Here is an 18,282-nt window from a genome sequence, read left to right as displayed (position 1 = left end):
TGTTCATGTTAGATTAACATTTTTTTTATACAAAAATGTATTAGTAAATGTAGAAATTGAGATTAATAAATGCTTTAGAAGTATTTTTCATCATTAGTTCATGTTAACTAATGTAGTAATCCAATGTTAACAAATGCAACCTATTGTAAAGTGTTGACAATATAATAATAATAATAATAATAATAATAATATATATATATATATATATATATATATATATATATATATATATATATATATATATATATATATATATATATATATATAATCAGATATATAATCAAAATAAAAATAACCATAAAAATAATAATTATACATAACACAGATGCATTCAGGGTAAAATAGCTTTATTTTTTTTTTAAATTAAGTTAAATTAAAGTTATTTTATAGATACTTTTCAGTATTACATGAATTTTAAGTATATATAATATCAACATTTCTCTTGTTTTGCCCACCATCTTGCCCACCATTTTCTGAGCTTGTCAAAATACACATACTGTAGCACACATAATAAAAAAAGCATAAAAATATTTCTAAATATAGCACACATTAATTTCGGGTAAAATATATATATTTTTTAATTATTTAAAGCTATTTTATGAATACTATTTATTGCATGAATTTCAAGTATATAATCAACATTTTTTCTTGTTTTGTCCACCATCTTGGATTTTTTTAAATGATTATTTTCTGAGTTTGTAAAAAAAATCTTAATTTGAAAAAAAAAAAAAAATCTAAATATAGTGCACATCATTTTGGGGTAAAATATTCTTTTTAATTTAATGCTATTTTATGAATATTTTTAATTGCATGGATTTTAAGTCTATTTAAATAGACATTTTTCTTGTTTTGTCTACCACCCTCTGAATTTTTTTATTGTAATTATTTTCTCAGCTTGTCAGAAAAATCACCCACTACTACCATTTCATTTGTACCTAACCATTAACTACCCCTAAAATCATATTGATCTGGCAAAATCATATCAAGGTATTTTCACCCAATGCTTCCAATGGAAGTTGAAGAAGGTCATGGAGTCTAGATGAATTTTGCAAATTATTTTTCCTGAGACCTCAGATGCTTGGAAACAATTCAGTCCGTTGAATGTACAAGGACAAAGCAGAGAAAGATGTTGGTGTAAAAAGTACCAGTAGAGCATGTTGTGTGGTTATTGACTGTCAAAATTTGTTTGTTTGTTTGTTTGTTTTTTAATGATAGAAACCATGAACTCTTGATCTTAAATTTTTGTGCAAAACCAGTTTTACCCTAGCTGAGGAGATCTTGTAAGTGACCTTTCTAAGAAACAACATCTGTTAAAATATTTAAAGTAAATGAATAATCTGCAACATGAAAAGCCCTTCCTCAACAGAGACGTTCAGACGCCCAAAACCCTTTGACATTAGACTCAATAAGCATCCGGGGATGGAGGAGTACTGTTGCGTGCCTCTAGTTCTCCATCATTTGTCAGGTTCTTCTCTCTAGAGATGAATTAGCCGCATGCTCTTTGTATTTCTTAGTGCGGCCTCTTCAAAAGCTGATCACCTATAAGCTTCAAGCGTGCAAGGCTGAGCTTTGATGGAAAGTCCGGCTTACTGAGAAAGAAGGAAAGCTCTCTGATCTTTGCCTGCAAGGCCCCAGTGGAGAATTAGATTTCAATCTGACAGGGAGGGAAAACAACATTTACGAAACAAAAGTTTAGAATAATTTGGGTGGAAAAGCAAAGCCCGACGGCCGGGCTCCTCAATTTCCTGGTTCTCCATCGCTCAGTCCACCCTGCCGATCAAAGCCACACATCCGGATGCCTTGGGTTGAGTTTAAAGACAGAACTTCATTAATCAGGAATCAGCCGATAGAACATTTTGAAATATTTGGAAATGACCTTCTTCCAGTCAAGAAAATCATTGATTTATTTCTTTAAAATGCCTTTAAGAGATTCTACATTAGAAATGACTGATGTGCTGGTCAGAATTCTGATCGCGAGTGCAGTAAGAAGCCTGAGAAGGGTGAATGATTTTCCTCTAGATCTATATCATGGTCAAAGCTCGACTGTACAGTTTTTGAAGTTTACAGTCCATGTCCAGAGTCTGATGATGTCCATACTGGCCACCGCTTTTTTCTTGGACTCTGCAAAATTTTCCATGTCTATGTCCTACATTTCTACTGTGGATGTTAATTAAACACATTAATTTAGTGTAATTTTAGCAATTTAAGATAATAAAAAATGGCATGAGTATTTCAAACTGTTTTAATGTGACTTGATGTTTTGACATGGTTCTTATGGTACTGAAAAACCTTTAAAAAAGTTCAGACAGACAAACCTGATTGTAAAATGGATGACTGTAGCAGTTATAGGATCATATATTTTTTAAGGTCTATTCAGTATTATATTTGCATGCCATAATAATGTCTTTGATTTTCTTTGAAACTCAGACAAGGCTGATTCGATCGACCTTACTAGATCTTACTGTACACATCATTAGTCAGTGAAACAGCCACAGTGGTAAAGGCAAAGGCAGGCACACTATGGAGCAGAGAGGAAGCTGAGGTAGAGAAATAGTTAAATGGATGCAACTGGGTGGTTGGATGAGGTGGAGGGATGAAGGGAACTTTAGGGGGTGGAACAGTTAGGCACTTCAAAGCTTTGATGTTGCGAGCCCCTAAATGAAGGCGACTGAAGGTCCGTGCTAATGGGAGCCCATGGGGAGATGAGAGAAACTGTAGCAGACGTAGCTGGAAAGAGAGAAAGAGTGAGGGAGATTGTGTGTATTTGGGATTGAATGCGTTGATGTATAATGGAGTCAAAGGTTCTATTGATGGACTCCTTTTGTTGTCCGCGGAGGTACGTTATGCACTGGTCTGGTATTTGTAACATCAATTGCATGTGTGTGAGCATGTCGAGCAATGTCAAAGTATTCTACTCATTTAACAATCCCATAACCCCTTGCTCTTGTAACCTCGAAACTCAAGACCCACTGTAAAACATCAAACTCAGTCACCTTGGAACGCTCCTCTTGGAGTGTACAACAACACATCAACCCACTACTGTATGTTAACAATCCTTTATTAAATAATCATAATAACAATAATCATCATCATAAAAAGCACAATTTCTGTACAAAGTGTCCAAAGAGAGACTGGAATTCTACCCAGTGCTGTGATTCTCAAGTATTTCGAGTGTTTAAGACAGACAAAAGCTCAAAAGCAGTCTTTTTCAGGTCCAGAGCCGAGGCTGGAACAGAGTAGCTCCAAGGCACTTGCAAAAGTCCAGAGGTCCAGTAGCAAGAGTCTTCAAGAAGATAAGGAGTACACGGATCAAGCAGGGTTCAGTAGAAACATATAGGCTCACCTATCAGTGTCTCAAAACTCCATATCGAAGATCCCAGACTCTCATAACGTGTCTTATTCTGCAGAGGTGTAGTGTGCTTTGGGTGCATTTACTTCCACCAACTCACTCCAACAATCTGTTTTTGAGCATGAATGAGGGTGTGGAATCCCATCTGAGCAAGTAGGTAAAGATTTACGGCATCTGTCTTCCACCATTTGCCAGTCTTTGAAAACCACAGGGGAGCAGATTTACAACCAAACCTGTCTCCTGTTAACATAAAACCTTAACATGGAAACATAAAACTGAGTAAAAGAGGGGAAAAAAATCAATTGAGAATGAAACAAAGGAAAGAACTGCTGTATGATGTACATTTGAAAATGTTGGTGTTCCTCAAGGCTCCGTGTTAGGTCCTAACCAGCTTGAAAATAACCTAAAAGAATAGCAACTATTAAAGTTTTTAAGCTTAATTCATGTTTTTCACCACTAACACTCGACTTAGCCTCTCAAAAAGGATTTGAAAAAGATATATATTAAATATATTAACGTATACAATTTATTTTGCTTCAAATTGATCCAAATGTAAACTATTTTACCTCTTACAGACGCTTTAAACAATCATTTTGATGTGTAAAAATATTAGTTTGATCCAAAAGCCAAGATATATTGTACATGACTGGCACAGCAAACCGGTGTAGATTTTAGACTATTTTTGAAAATGAACTTTCCTTTTATAAAACACAAGCAGTGGACCTGAACCTCTCTGAGCCAATAACTGTAGCATTTTTGAAGGCCCAGAGTAAAAATGAGAGAAATTGAATTTCAAACCCATCCCTTAAGTATCTGTCGGCCTTTCAACCATTGTTTCACATAATTTAATGCCTGTTTGCTAGCTCAAAGCTCACACATTAGCTTAGCAGTCTTTGTCTCCCAGTTACAGCAATCCATAGGTTGCACTGACAAACTCCTTAGTCGTTTCAAACAAGTGTGCTGCCTTTTTTCCAGAACAAAATTTACCAAACACACAGTGCCTAAAACTAAATCTACGAACCCTTCGCTCCTTAATCTTACTTTTCCATTTCCAAACTGTCAGACTGACAAGAGAAACACAAAATGGTGGGCTGAAAGCAATGGGTTGTAAACACACAATAATGATGACGTATAGTCACCCTGGGCTACTGAACTTTTCTGCGAGGGAAAAAAAAACAAAAAACAATAAAGCAACATTAAACAAATCCATCAAAGCCTTTAAAACAATTCACCACATCCTAGGCCACAAAATTTACTTTTGGGAATGATGGGGGAAAGAAGTTTGTGGCTTGAAAGTCCAGCCTCGGATCTCCCATTTTAAAAACTAGACCTCTTAGAAATCTAAACTGATATACTCTCATCTTTTTGGAATAGCAGAACATTGATATGTATCAACATTTATTTTGAGGCTGAGCCATGGAAAGGGTTTCAACCCTAGTGGCACCAAATGCTCCATTTTTGATGTAATCCAGTGAAAGACGAGGAAGTCCTTGGCAGCAGCGTTAGAGCCGAGTAAGCATGACTGCTTGGAAAATAAGCTCCAGGAGAAGTTCAGTCTAGAAGCTCTCCAGCTGAGATGGACATGCATTCCAGGAATACTAAGAGATGAGGCTCGTCTCTTCAAAGAGTCAAATCGGGTTACTTTGAGGTCATTTTTTTAGGATACATGATATCTCCCCATCTGTTCTCCTCAAGCCTCAGAGCAGCAGCGCTGTTGGTTAAGCTTCACTTTGTGCTTAATCCCGTCGTACAACTCAAAGTTGTAGTTCTCCAAGGTGGTGGACGAGCGTGACGTCAAGCCGCCGTACGAGCAGGTGCAGTAAAGGAGGAGGCCGGCGCACACGGCACCTAGAAGAACACCCAGAGAGCTCATGACGATGATGGTCAGGAGAATGGGGTCCAGAGAGTACAGCCATGTGTTGTCCTTATCGACCACATGTGTCACCGGAGGCTCTGATGGCGTTTCGGCTGTGCTCCACTCTGGAAACTGGAAACCTACAACAGCAAGAGGAGAGAATGCATTAAGAGGATGTTCACAACAAAATCATCTACATAAACTTTTGTTTCGGAACATGATACCATGGTAATACCATGGTATTTGTTAAAGGAGTGTCATCTCCCCCGAAAATAGTGATGGTTTCAAATGGTACCCTTACAAAAAAGCAGTGAAATTCATGTACCATGGTTTTTATATGGTAAATTATGGTATTTTCAAGAACACCATGGTACTAACATACATGTCCAAAACATCACAATAGTAGGCTACCATGTCCAAAAAACATTTTTTCTAAGTAAAAAAGTACCAAAATTTATCATGGCGCTACCATGTTTTTGTGGTAACATCATTGTAAAGGGGTGTCATAACCCCCCCAAAAATATAGTGAATGTGTACACTTTCAAAAAGTACTGTCATGGTACAGAAATGGCATAAGATGGTAATACCATAGTACTTAAATTACTCACATTGTTTGTTGTAAAACATGGTACTTTCAGGTACTAACATGGCACATGTTAACAATACCACAGTAGTACCATGCCCAAAAAAAAGTGTAAGAGAAAAAAAGTAGAATTGTATTACTATATTTTTATGGTAGTACTATGGTGTTCTTTGAACTATTGTGGAGTAAATAACATTGTACTCCAAAGTACTGCAAAGAATACCATGGTATTACATATACCTTGGTAAATTAATATAGTAATCAGTGGTAGTACCTCTATAGCATGTAATTGTAAGCAAGTTTTGGTCAACAAATGCAGCCTTTGGAGGCTAAACAGAAGTTTTTGTTTGTTTTCCTGCATAATATCCTATGGAGGAAGACGCATAGAGTATAACTAACTAATGGCAAGGCCTGAAGGGGAACGGTGTCGGCATGACTGTTTTCAGCTGACAAAACTAAGCCGTAAACTCTTTTGTGGCACCCTGCGCCTTGCTAGCGGTTGCATTAGGCTTAATTAGGCTGCTTTTGACAGCGAACCGATGCCAAAACTCACACCAGCTGAGCCGCTTTTGCACATTGACTGATATCTGTTGCATTTTGCTAAAGCAAATTTCCCTTTGCCCTTTTAGTTCCAACAAATGGGTTCCGAGGTGATTGACAGCTTGTGTAGAGTGTAAGCTAAACACAGACTTCATTACGTTGTATTAGAGTAGAGGGGAAATGAGAAAAAGATGGAATACATCGATAAAGGAAATCAGGGAGAGTGAAAGAAAGACAGAGGGAGGGGGTTGACAGTCTGTAAGGATGAACAGATTTCGGTCGGGTAATTAACTCATCCTTGTCTTTTTTATTTTTTTTTATTTAAGAGCCAAAACAAAGACATCTTTATGAGTTAGATGGATTCCAACTGTGTGATAGCAGGAAGGAGGAGGGCGGAAAGTCTGATAACCGGAGACGTTTTTTTTGTTTTTGTGCAGAAATGCGGAGTGAGGGTGATTCGAGTGTGAACAAACACGTACATACCCACACAAACAAACTGTAGCATGTCAGCTCTACCCATACAAACATATGCACAGATTCACTGTTATGGAATGGGAAGCAGCATTCACAACCCAATTAAATACATAATGTGATGTATTTTCAAATAAAACAAGATTTCAAAAAAGATTGTGAATTGATTTGACAGATAAAAACAATTGTTAAATATTCAAAATAATATGCACTGACAAATCTTTCACAACAAGACCAGGAATACATGCATTATTAAAATAATCAGGGTGATTTCATGTTAATTTTAAATGTGTCCAAACCATCTGTTTTTGTTTTGGCTTTATTATCTGAAAACCTTGAGGAAAAAAATACCCAACAGATGAAAGATTTCTCATTCCTGGATCCCGTTCTTTGAAACTTGGTTAAAATAAATAGCCTGCCAGGAAGCAGTCATATTATTGTATGTACAGTATGTACTGCGGGAACTAACCTGCATTTATATGGTCTTTCCCGTTAAAGAGACGCCCATTTCCAACCGTTGGCTTTTTAACTGTGGAAAGAAGCGAAGACATCATATTGAAATATAGAATACAAAACATGTGTTTTGTTCTCAAAGGAATATTATTTATTATTATGCAAACTTGCAATAAATGTTAGGCCTAGAAACAAGTACGCAGACGTGAAAGCTTGGCTAACTCATTGCACAACTCATGCACATGTTCGCGTACTACATACTTGGTGTGCATTCTTCAAATATCTGTGTCAGACATAATAATAACAACATTTAATTATTCAGAATTCAGATTTACAGTAACTAACTTTAACAAACCTGCTAGTGTACTTGCTGATTTACACAATACATTTACATACTTGCGTACTAGAGTTGTGAATCTTGTATTAACAGAGATCTAAATGAGTATATTTTGAGATTTGAGGCTAAGTAATAAATTATTAAAGGTACGTAAGATTTGTAACATAATTACAGAGTACAGAAAATAACATCATGTGACCTACATAATTACTAATTGAAGCACACCCGCATTTACACATTAAGGGCACACACAAATATAGCAGCAAAAATAGGCCAATGTCTATTGTTACTCCACTGATATAAATGGACATAAAAAGAAGTGATGATTAGAAAAATAAGATTTTATTGTCACATTTTAAAAGCAGGTTTTCAAGACACAAATCCATCAAGCAAAAATATTTTGTTCACATTCGCATTTTAAACAATTTACTAATTTCAAAGTTGAGGTATAGGCTGACCACAGTTAGAAGGTACTTTCATAAAGCAAAGTGCATTATAATCATCATCATCATCATCATCCTTATCATAATCATGATTAAATTCATAGTCTGTATCAGAAGCATCACCACCACCACCACCACCTAAGTAAGCTTTGCGGTACAATAAAAGGCCCATAACTTTATGGATCAGCGTTGCTTTGTTCCAAAAATGTCCCAGTCGGAGCCCGCTGTGTCTAAAAGCAGAGAAATCAATGTGAGAGGCGGTAGCCTGACTGGATCCATTGTGAGCGATCTATTCTACCCAACTCCCCACGTCCGAGGAGAACGCTGTTGACTGTTCGACAACCCCTGAGATGCCGTGTCAAAAAGTTGGTGAGTCATTTGCAGGGGTGTGAGCATCAACCGCAATCCTCCGCTCTTTGAAAAATAGACTGTTTTGCTTTATTAGAAGCTTCTCAGTTCGGTATACGTGATGCATTTAAGCGCCCGAGAAGAATGGCTGTTTGGCAGCGAGGTGCTGGGTGACATGTTGACGCCGTTCTCAAGAAAGCTCACACTCATTAATGTGGTTTCCCGAGTCGACGAGAGGCACGGGGCAGGGGCCAGAACGCCTATAGCAGCTTTAATAAATGGTATCTGGTCCATTAACTAATTAAAAAATATTAAGAGTGAAGAAAGAAGTGGGGGACACAGTTTAGGGAAGAAAAGAGCGATAAAGTGGCTGCTTTAAAAGCACATTGCTTGACGGTGCCAAAACATCTCTTACCACCTCACAGTAGGAAATGGTATTAAAAAGCCCCTGAGGAGCCAGGGGTCTTTATCCTTTTATTTCCATTTTGAACAGCTCTATATGTCCCATAATGAAATAAGCTACTTTGAGCCTTAATTCTAGATCTGCTGAATGTTCTTAAAGGTATAGTTCACATGAAAATGGAAATGCTGTCATCATTCACTCAGCCTCATGTCGTTCCAAACCTATATGACTTTCTTTTAAATGTGAAAGACAAAAGAATATGAAAAATGTTTACACTGTGTTTTTCTATAAAATCAAAGTGATGAACAAAAATACCAGAAAATTCTGGTTATGACATATTTGAGAATCATTGCCATCATTTTTGTCGTCAGACTTGCCACAATATATGATTATACACCAATGCAACTGAGAATTGAACAAAAAATTATATTATTAAGCATTGAAGTGGTAGTTGTGTAGCTGTCAATGGAAGGACAGAAAGCTCTCAGATTTCATTAACAATATCTTCATTTGTGTTCCGATGATGAACAAAAGTCTTACGGGTTAGGAATGACATGAGGGTGAGTAAACGATGACTGAATTTTCATTTTTGGGTGAACTATCCTTTTAAGTAATATACACACGATAATCAAAAGGCACAGCCACAGTTTGTTTGTGATGCTCACCCCCGTCCTAATACGGAACTGATTACTTTATCCTATAAAACTGAATGACTACTTAATTCAATAATTCAATAAATGATTCAACATGGCTATGAAAAAGCAGTCTTGGACACCATTCACTACTAATCACTCTTGAAGCTTCACGACGCTTCAGTGAACCAAAATTGCTACCAGGTGTTGATATCTGCACAAAGTTCTCTCCCACCCCAGCGCTCAGTGCTTCCTCATTGCATGGAAACATCGGAGAAAGGAAACAGCTGTCTTTGTTTATGAGACTTGTTTTTGGAGCCTCAACACCAGCAAGCGTTTGCTCAGAATAACACACGCCAACGCAGTTTTGGGGATCTTTGGGGAAAAAAAATGTGAGAAATGCGAGATACAAAGGAGTAACCTAGATACTGCCACAGAGAACACAGAAATAAACACAAAACATGAAGACTTCCTTACACAATCCCCCTTCTCTCATCTCAAAGGTGGCGCCATCAATTCATTTAAGTTTAGCACATCATTGATATAAAACCATGCCTAATGCAATGTTTAAAGTCAACATGAAAGAACACCCACAATCCATTTTACTTCCATAATGATGCATTTTCAATTAAAGTGAGAAAAACTGGACTTTTAAATTTTATTCATAAAGGGTGTGTGCACACTTGTAGTTCGCTTCACTTAGTCTGTTTGGTCCGGTTCATTTTAGTCCTGGTTTTCTTAGCATTCACATTGGGATTTTTAACACCGAACCTAAAGTCAGAGGGATACGTTCACAACCTGATTGGTCAAACTAACCAAACATCCAAAAAAATGCTGTGTGCTGGGATAAATGCGCTCGTTGTATGTGCGTAGCCTACATATGTTGGTATTTTGACCAGCTGAGAACTTGTGAAGAGCTTATAAAATGTGTAAATTAGTTAGAACAGCGGCAGGAATTAGGGTTGTCAAAAGTGCCGACTTCGGTACCAAGTCGGTATTGAAAATTTAAAAATACCACCATTACCAGATACCAGCATTTCACCATAGCATTCTGAGCACTGTTGAGCAGATCCTCCATTGTTTTCATGCACTCAACAGACATGTCTGTGATTGGCTACAATGATCAACGCTTCAAAAACATGTTGTAAATAGAAAGCTTTTGAGTGTTTGAAAGCAGGAGTCTATCAGGGGATCAGTCGATCAGCAGATCCCAAATATTTAGCCTTCCTTCAAATGCTCCTGTGTGTATCGGTGTAAGTGCTTGGTGAAGAGCGTCAAAGATGTCTATTTACAACATGTTTTTGAAGCGCTGATCATTGTAGCCAATCACAGACATATCTGTTGAGTGCGTGAACACAACTGCCAATCAGAGGTGTTTAAGAATTCGCTCAAAAGTGCTCAAAATGCTATCAGGTAATGCTGGTATTTATTTAAATTTCAGTATCGACTCTTTTGACATCCCTAGCAGGAATCCTTCCGTCACACACGCAAACGAAGATCTGTTTCGAGGAGACGCGGTTCTGATGCCCGTTCCGAACTGTGATGGGCAACATTGCTTGAGCATTCTGTCCTTTTGAGGGTCACATCTTGTGAGATCATGTCCAGCTTTTGGTTTGTTTACATGTCTTTGGTCCGTGTTGCGTTCATATTTGATTCGAATCGCACCAGAGTTTGTTTGGAAGCGGACCGAGACCCAACTTTTCAGCAGTATCGGTCCGCTTGTTTGGCGTGCAACAGGGTTCGGATAGCAGCACTCACACTTGTTTAAACGAACTGCGCTAACAGAGCAATTGAGCCAGAAAACAAACTTTTAATCAAACCAAACATGCCAAGTGTAAACACACCCTAAAAATTTGAATTGGGTGGTAAAAAGTTGGCCTTCAGTAGATTGTGGAGCACTACTACACTCCTGCCACTTTTGACGAAGCTTTTTGATTGGGAATCCCAATGTCAAAACTGTCAAATCTATCATTTGAAGCCGTCTTTATTACGTTATTGACAACAGGCAAGGTTTTAGAAAGGCTGCATTACCTACAACAGCAGCCTAAAACAAGTTACCAATAACGTTAACCAATAACTGGCACAATCTAAGTGACGTCAGCAGAAAAGGAAACTCATTACACAAACATTTTTTCTCTTAGGAACTGATCAGTTGTTCACAATAAGAGCATGTATTAAGAAACTCAATTTTGATTTCATGTTGACTTTAAAGGCAATTTTCATCATGACAGCTTTCATTTATATATCATCTTAGATGGACTCTCCATTTATCAGACTTAACTCAAGTTGTTTACATGCAGAAACCTTTTATGCAATACTTTACCTTCCCTTATTACTAATTAAATCATGCTTGCGTTGTATTCAAAAAGTGCTAAGAAGCACATTCTCAGTATTGGAGCTCTCTCCTGTATGCTTTAATTTATCTGAAAGCTTTGTGTTCTCTCTTTCACCAAAGGTCTGTTCCCTTGTTCTGCAATAATAAGGTAAAGAGGTACTCGTAATCAATCTCAGGGACTAGTCAAAGTGCAAACACTGTGTAAGACAGCATGTCCGCAACAGCTCTTAACTCCACAATGTTCTGACCACATTGATTTAACATAAGTACAGCGCACTGGATCAAAGTCAGTCCAGGATCAGTGATTAAGGTCATTGGACAACACGTCCTCTTGCCTCGGCGTCCATCGTGAGGCTGGATACGGATTCACTCTTGGAGAAGGTCCCTCCAGATGAGTATGAGCTGGCTAGATGTGGTAAACAAGCTGAGCACACCAGTAAGACAGGGTCGTTAGTATCCAAGAAAGAAAAGAACATGAAAAGAATGAGGAAACAGAAAAATCGAAGTGTTGGGTTCATCTGGATGCATCCGAATCCAAGCATCCGGGAGCGTTCTCCTCCAACTCTTCAGTCTGAGATCTGCTTCATCAAGGACTTCCTTCAAGAAGTCAGCATTTGCAGACAAACCTCTAAAACTTTAGTCCAGGTCTCTCACCAGTAGGAATTCCCATCACCCTTCTCAACCCATACAGTCAATTTGGGCGTCACCCCAGACCTGTGCACGCCGCCGTTTGGGTAATGTGCACTGTGGGGGCTGTAGTAGGCCATTGTGGGTTGGTTCCTCCTGGCCGTAAGATGGCGACAGCTAACGGCCATGACAATGACAATAACCAGGAACAAGATGGCTCCTCCACCAGCCATTATGTAATACCAGTTGGGCAAAACAGCTGGTACTGACAGGGTATCTATTGTTGGCTCACTCTTGCCAGGCAGGGCTCCCCCTGGTGGAGAGATATACAAACTGTGAAACACGCCACACTACTCCTAGATTCAAATGCAAACACACTAATGAAAGAAACCATGAAAGATGCTGTATTGACTGATTTGGCATACGATCATGTAGGGTAGAAGCTTCATGCTCCATGTTTCACTGTTCGAAATCATCATGAAATGATCGCTTTCCAGGAGAGGAACAGTTATTGAGGGATCTAAGTTGGGTTGCATAGCGCCGTGTACAGTGAAACAATGGCTGTGAATGCAGTGCTGTTATGTAACGTGCTTTCAAATAGGCACCTGAATCAGAGTCCAAGCATGTTGCAAATAAAGACTGCCCCGCTCTAGTCCTGGGGAGTGGGGATGCCGTACTACAAATCATATTTTTTGCATGCTGGATTTGGGACAAGCGGCTCTCCAGGACTACTCAAAGGGCAGGTAGTGCTGGTAGTTGTCTAAACCGTTATGTCTTAGGGGTACATTGGGGCTGCATTCAAACAAGAGGCTGTTTTGCCAAGCAGAGGCACATGCATTCTGTTCTCCCTCAGTTCGTCTTCTGGTTATTGCAGAATGCTGACAGATACTTGACTATAGTAGGAGTCTGTAATAGGGCTGGGCATCGCCAACTTCGTCAATATATTGTGATGCATATTATAAATGGATTGTAACTGAGATTGAGACCCAATGTTAACGCATACAAAACTGATTCTGTGGAATAGGTTTCGATCTTTTTGGCATGGTTTCCCTCCAATTTTGTCTAGTATGCCATGTTTAAATTATAATGACATGCATTTATGTTTCTGTAAATCACACTTATGTCAATCACAAAAAAGAAATTCAGTAACACTTTAAGGTGACGTAGTTACATGTTACTACATGTACTTACTAAAGTAATAACAGTAAATTAATCATAATTACAACTAACTAACCCTAAACCAAACCCTAACCCCAACCATAACTCTATAGTAAGTCTATGTAGTTAACCAATATTACTCAGTACCTATTTGAGTAAGTACAAAGTAACTATGTCACTTTAAAATAAAGTGTAACCAGAAATTCTGGCCTTTCAATTACTTTATCAGTAATTAAATTCAGAGAAAGTGAAATGAACTTGTATCTTTGGCACCACTTTGATATTTTCAATCTTAGTAGGTTGAAATCTTGTTTGATAGACTTTGATTATCATTAATTGAACTAGTGAAATTATATGAATGCACTCATAAATAAATAAATAATAAGTTAAATTAATAAAATACATAAGTTAAAATAGTTAGAATATCATGAGAAAAATAATAATAATTGCTATAGATATATGAATTAATCTATACTCTACAAAAAATGCTGGGATGTTTCAACCCAAAATTGGGTCAAAAATGGACAAATCCAATTGTTGAGTTTGTCCATATTTGACCCAATTTTGGGTTGAAACATCCCAGCATTTTTTAGATTATACACACACCCAGTTTGTAAGATAAATTACAATCATTTAATCATATAGTGTAAAACTCAAGGAGTTGCAACCGCAATGCTACAGGGTTGAGTTCAACTACTGCTCAAAAAAGCTTTCAAAGCCAACGTGGCACGGCGCATGTTTAATTTAACTTTGAAAAAGCTCTGACCAATTTCTGACACATTGAAAATAAAAACAACCGTACATATTGACGAAAGAAACCAAAATAGTAACAAACATTATGATCACACAACAAGTGGGAGCAGAGGTTCTTGTCAGCTCTGCTTTGTCTGTCTCATGGATTAGTAAGCACTGTGTGAGAAGCGAACATTTGAGAAAAGAATGACAAAAAAAAAAAAAAAAAAAAAAACAGTTCTCCAGGGACTCCAGAGACATACCCTGAGTCTCTGATGCAATGCTGCCATCTGAGCAGAACCCGGCACAGGCAGACATCTTGTTATGCTATATTCAGCCACGGAGCATGACTGAGCCACTCATTAGGGAGAGCGACTTGGCTCTGCCTGTGTCTTTTATTGACACTCATTTCACAAAAGGAAGTGGAGGTGCTAATATGGTGGTAGCTTGTTTAGGTATTATTGCCAATGCAAGTAAAAAAAAATGGAGCTCCAAATATAAAAACCATTACACCTCAACGTCCAGTGTTGGACTGCAATCATTTGAAGGGGAAAAATTCACATCTATGTGTCCATATACACTGACAAATACTCTATCCTCAAGGGATCCCACACCTTTCCGACAATTGCCATGACTTTTCTAGTCGTTTGTGATTACGAATGAGGATTTTTCATTAGAAAAATCATTTGATCTGTTGTCAGGTGCTAAAATTTGATGAATGAAAATGTCATCATTTACTCACCCTCATGTTGTTCCAAACCTGTATGAGTATAGAAGATACAAAAGAAGATATTTTAAAGAATGTTGGTAACCAGACAGTTGATGGTATCCATTGACTTCCTTCCATAGTATTTGTTCCCTTTCGTGGGAACTATCGGCGCTACGTCGAATGACGTGATGGGTTCCCATCACGTCATTCGACGTAGCGTCTCGTTCCCTTACTCAGGGAACAAGGGTTACACCAGTAACCCGAGATGTTTTCTTACTATGGAAGTCAATGGCTACCGTCAACTGATTGATTACCAACAATCTTTAAAATATCTTCTTTTGTGTTCAACAGATGAAAGAAACTCATACAAGTTTGGAACAACCTGATTGAGTAAATGATGACAAAATTGTAATTTTTGGGTATCTATCCCTTTAAAGTGCTCCAGATAAACGATTAAGCAAAAATATTAGTGTGCAGGTGACTATATTATCTATAACTGTTCATGTCTAAAATACATTTTAGACACAATATGTGCAGTTATTCTGCTCTGCTAATGAAAATAGGTCCAAATGAAGTCAATGCAGGATCAACCATTCAAAAACCAGTCTATAATAATAGCTAAAATATGCACTTTAGATTTCAAATGACTCCAATAAAACACAAATGCACATGCATTCACATACGAAACTAAGATTTAAACAAGCCACATTTAAGACCACCTTGAGTCCCATAAATGATTTTCCGTTAGTAACATTTGGCATCCAATGAGTCACAAAGGAAGCTGCCCTTTCTATATTTTCTAGATTTTGAATATAGTATCGATTTCTTTAAAAATGTTTAAACCCTGAATTTTTTCCCAGGTTTTCAGTGACTGTAAAATTGCACAAGTGTGTTAGTATAGCTGCTCTTACAGGCTGAAGGGAGAAAGATGGCTCCAAAATAGACTGACAGGACACCCGTCCGGTTAGGACTGCAACATATAGGCCACGTATTGAGTCAATGGCATCAAACGGTACAGTTTTGACACAACCTGTATGAGATTTGATAGCTATGACAGAGGGGACAATGTTCAGCAAATAATGACTGAACTATTTCATGCAAGAAAGTATGTTTTGAAATGATGTGAAGGTGAAATTTCAAATATTTCATGGGGAATTATTCTTTGAATGTCAAATTGTGACACATTGTGGCACAACGGGTCTCTGCCATGAGCCTCACAGGTTCAGCAGCCTGACAGTCCAAGTTTGTACATCTTTCCCAATTCGGACCTTGACAGGTCATAAAAAGTATGTCAGAAATGGATTGGTCACCTCAAATAACGACCCAACCCCAGGCTCCTCAACTCACTGCATAAATACCACATGCTAGGAAGTAAAACAAATCCTATATCTTCCCTGTAAACAATAACTGCTGAGCAGGGCAGAGAGCGGGAAGTGCAAACATTCACACCTGAGGCAGAGAGTTTAAACTCACCGGTCATGTCCGGAGGGATAGCGGGAAAAGGCTCTGGATGAGGGAGAGGAGGATGGGGAGAGGCAGAGAAAGAGAGAAAGACAAACAGAGTAAAATGTTAATATGTAATGTAAGGTTAACGGTGGGGTACATCCCTGCCTTACTGTATGAGACACCGATGACTCTGAAAACATGCACTGAACTTCATAAAATGATGAATAACCTACATCAGAGACCACAGAGGAAATCAAACAAGGACACAGAGGACATCAAAAGACTTTTCCGGAAATATTTCGCCCGCAAATCAAAATAAATAAATAAGCACCACTATGATTTTGTGGATTGTGACATTATTTTCATCGTAGTTAAGCATATTAATTTACTACAAAACTCTCATTACTGTAATGTGTCGATTATTCAGATCAAATTCTCAATTAATTGCCATATTAAAACCTATATATTAAAGGGGGCCTATTATGCCCCTATTCACAAGATGCAATATAAGTCTCTGGTGTCTCCAGAATGTGTCTGTGAAGTTTCAGCTCAAAATACCCCACAGATCATTTATTATAGCTTGTCAAATCTGCCCCTATTTGGATTTGAGCAAAAACACACTTTTTTGTGTGTGTCCCTTTAAATGCAAATGAGCTGCTGCTCCCGGCCCCCTTTCCAAAATTGGGTGGAGCCTGTACAGCTCACGCTTCAGATGCTCGACAACAACAAAGCTGGAGAATCTCACGCAGCCAAAATGAGGACTGTCAGTAACGGTGTTCAGCCTTACATTGTTCAAACCGGAGTCGACACTGATGGAGAGACTCAGGAAGAAGTTACAACTTTTAGGATGCAACTGGACGTTTCTGAATGGTTAGTGGATAAATTTATGTAGTTGCTGTGGAGTTGATTCAACTCATCCACTAGCATGTGCTGTCATGTTAATCTTTTGTGCAAATCCAGCGATGAATTGACCCTCGTTTGAGAAGCAGTCCAGCGTAAAATGATTTGCGCAAATATAGAGCACTTTCTTTGGCACATTTCCTTCATAAATGAAATTCAAAGACTGTGTCCTCAGTGGCTCAGATGCCGAGTCTACGGAGACTCTTTTGTTCATTGGTACATCCAATAACAGAACAGTTGTAATGTTTTTTGTCACAGACATTGTACATCTCCAGCTATACATCGAGGAAACAGAAATGGCAGATTGCTGCGGCTCACTCAAGGCGGGATTTATGCTAATAGGGCAGATCGTAACCAGTCATGGGCGGGGCTTCAACATACTCTTATGTAAGTGTAGGAGGAAATCTGGAACCGCTCATTTGGAGAGACCGTTTATGATTTATGTGGATTATAAATAAAGGATTTTTACCATTATAGGCTGGTTGTTTACACACACTGTGGACACACACTTGTGTTCAAACACCTATAAAAGTGAATTTTGCATAATAGGTCCCCTTTAAACAAGAACAAATACTACTACATATACTGTAAATGATTGACTTTTCCCCACAAAATGATATCTATATCTTTAAATCAACCATTCTAGATTACAATGTATATAAATGATTACGGGAAAGTGTGTATCACACCTTCACTAGATCATTTTAAGTGATCCTGCTGTGTTGCTAATGAATTTTTAAAAGTACAAATATTCCATGAGGTGCCTAATAGTCATGAAAATAATGTAACAATGCAAAAAATCTTCACAGTCCTTGATTTTTGGAATGAAATATGACCCGGACATGTTCTTTACACAGGTGGCGATTTGCTTAAAAGCATTTTTTTTTTCTGCAGCTAAATTCTCTGTCCCATCTCCCATACAGTGATCAGATAAGGCATTTTGATTCTCAGTTTGTTGGCA

The 18,282-nt window shown here is 38.0% G+C and overlaps 1 protein-coding gene across 4 annotated transcripts in view; it reads right to left on the bottom strand.

Annotated features, from left to right (window-relative positions):
* Nucleotides 1-3,040: 3,040 nt before the first annotated feature.
* nrp2a (neuropilin 2a) overlaps nucleotides 3,041-18,282 on the bottom strand; it is a 90,668-nt gene continuing 75,426 nt past the window's right edge. For 2 of the 4 annotated variants that reach the window (XM_048198009.1, XM_048198012.1), the window contains 3 exons: nucleotides 16,449-16,481; nucleotides 7,268-7,327; nucleotides 3,041-5,344 (listed from right to left, as the gene is read on the bottom strand). In XM_048198009.1, coding sequence (XP_048053966.1) covers nucleotides 5,040-5,344; nucleotides 7,268-7,327; nucleotides 16,449-16,481 — 398 coding nt within the window. In that variant the 3' untranslated portion in view covers nucleotides 3,041-5,039. Of the gene's footprint in view, nucleotides 5,345-7,267; nucleotides 7,328-7,911; nucleotides 12,690-16,448; nucleotides 16,482-18,282 lie in introns of those variants that run through there. The other 2 variants (XM_048198010.1, XM_048198011.1) reach the window with 2 other exon arrangements.

This window comes from Megalobrama amblycephala, linkage group LG7 (genome assembly GCF_018812025.1).
Source record: "Megalobrama amblycephala isolate DHTTF-2021 linkage group LG7, ASM1881202v1, whole genome shotgun sequence".
NCBI classification, from domain to species: Eukaryota; Metazoa; Chordata; class Actinopteri; order Cypriniformes; family Xenocyprididae; genus Megalobrama; species Megalobrama amblycephala.
The sequence above is the reverse complement of the archived record's forward strand: the minus strand, read 5'-3'. Positions and strand labels throughout refer to the sequence as shown.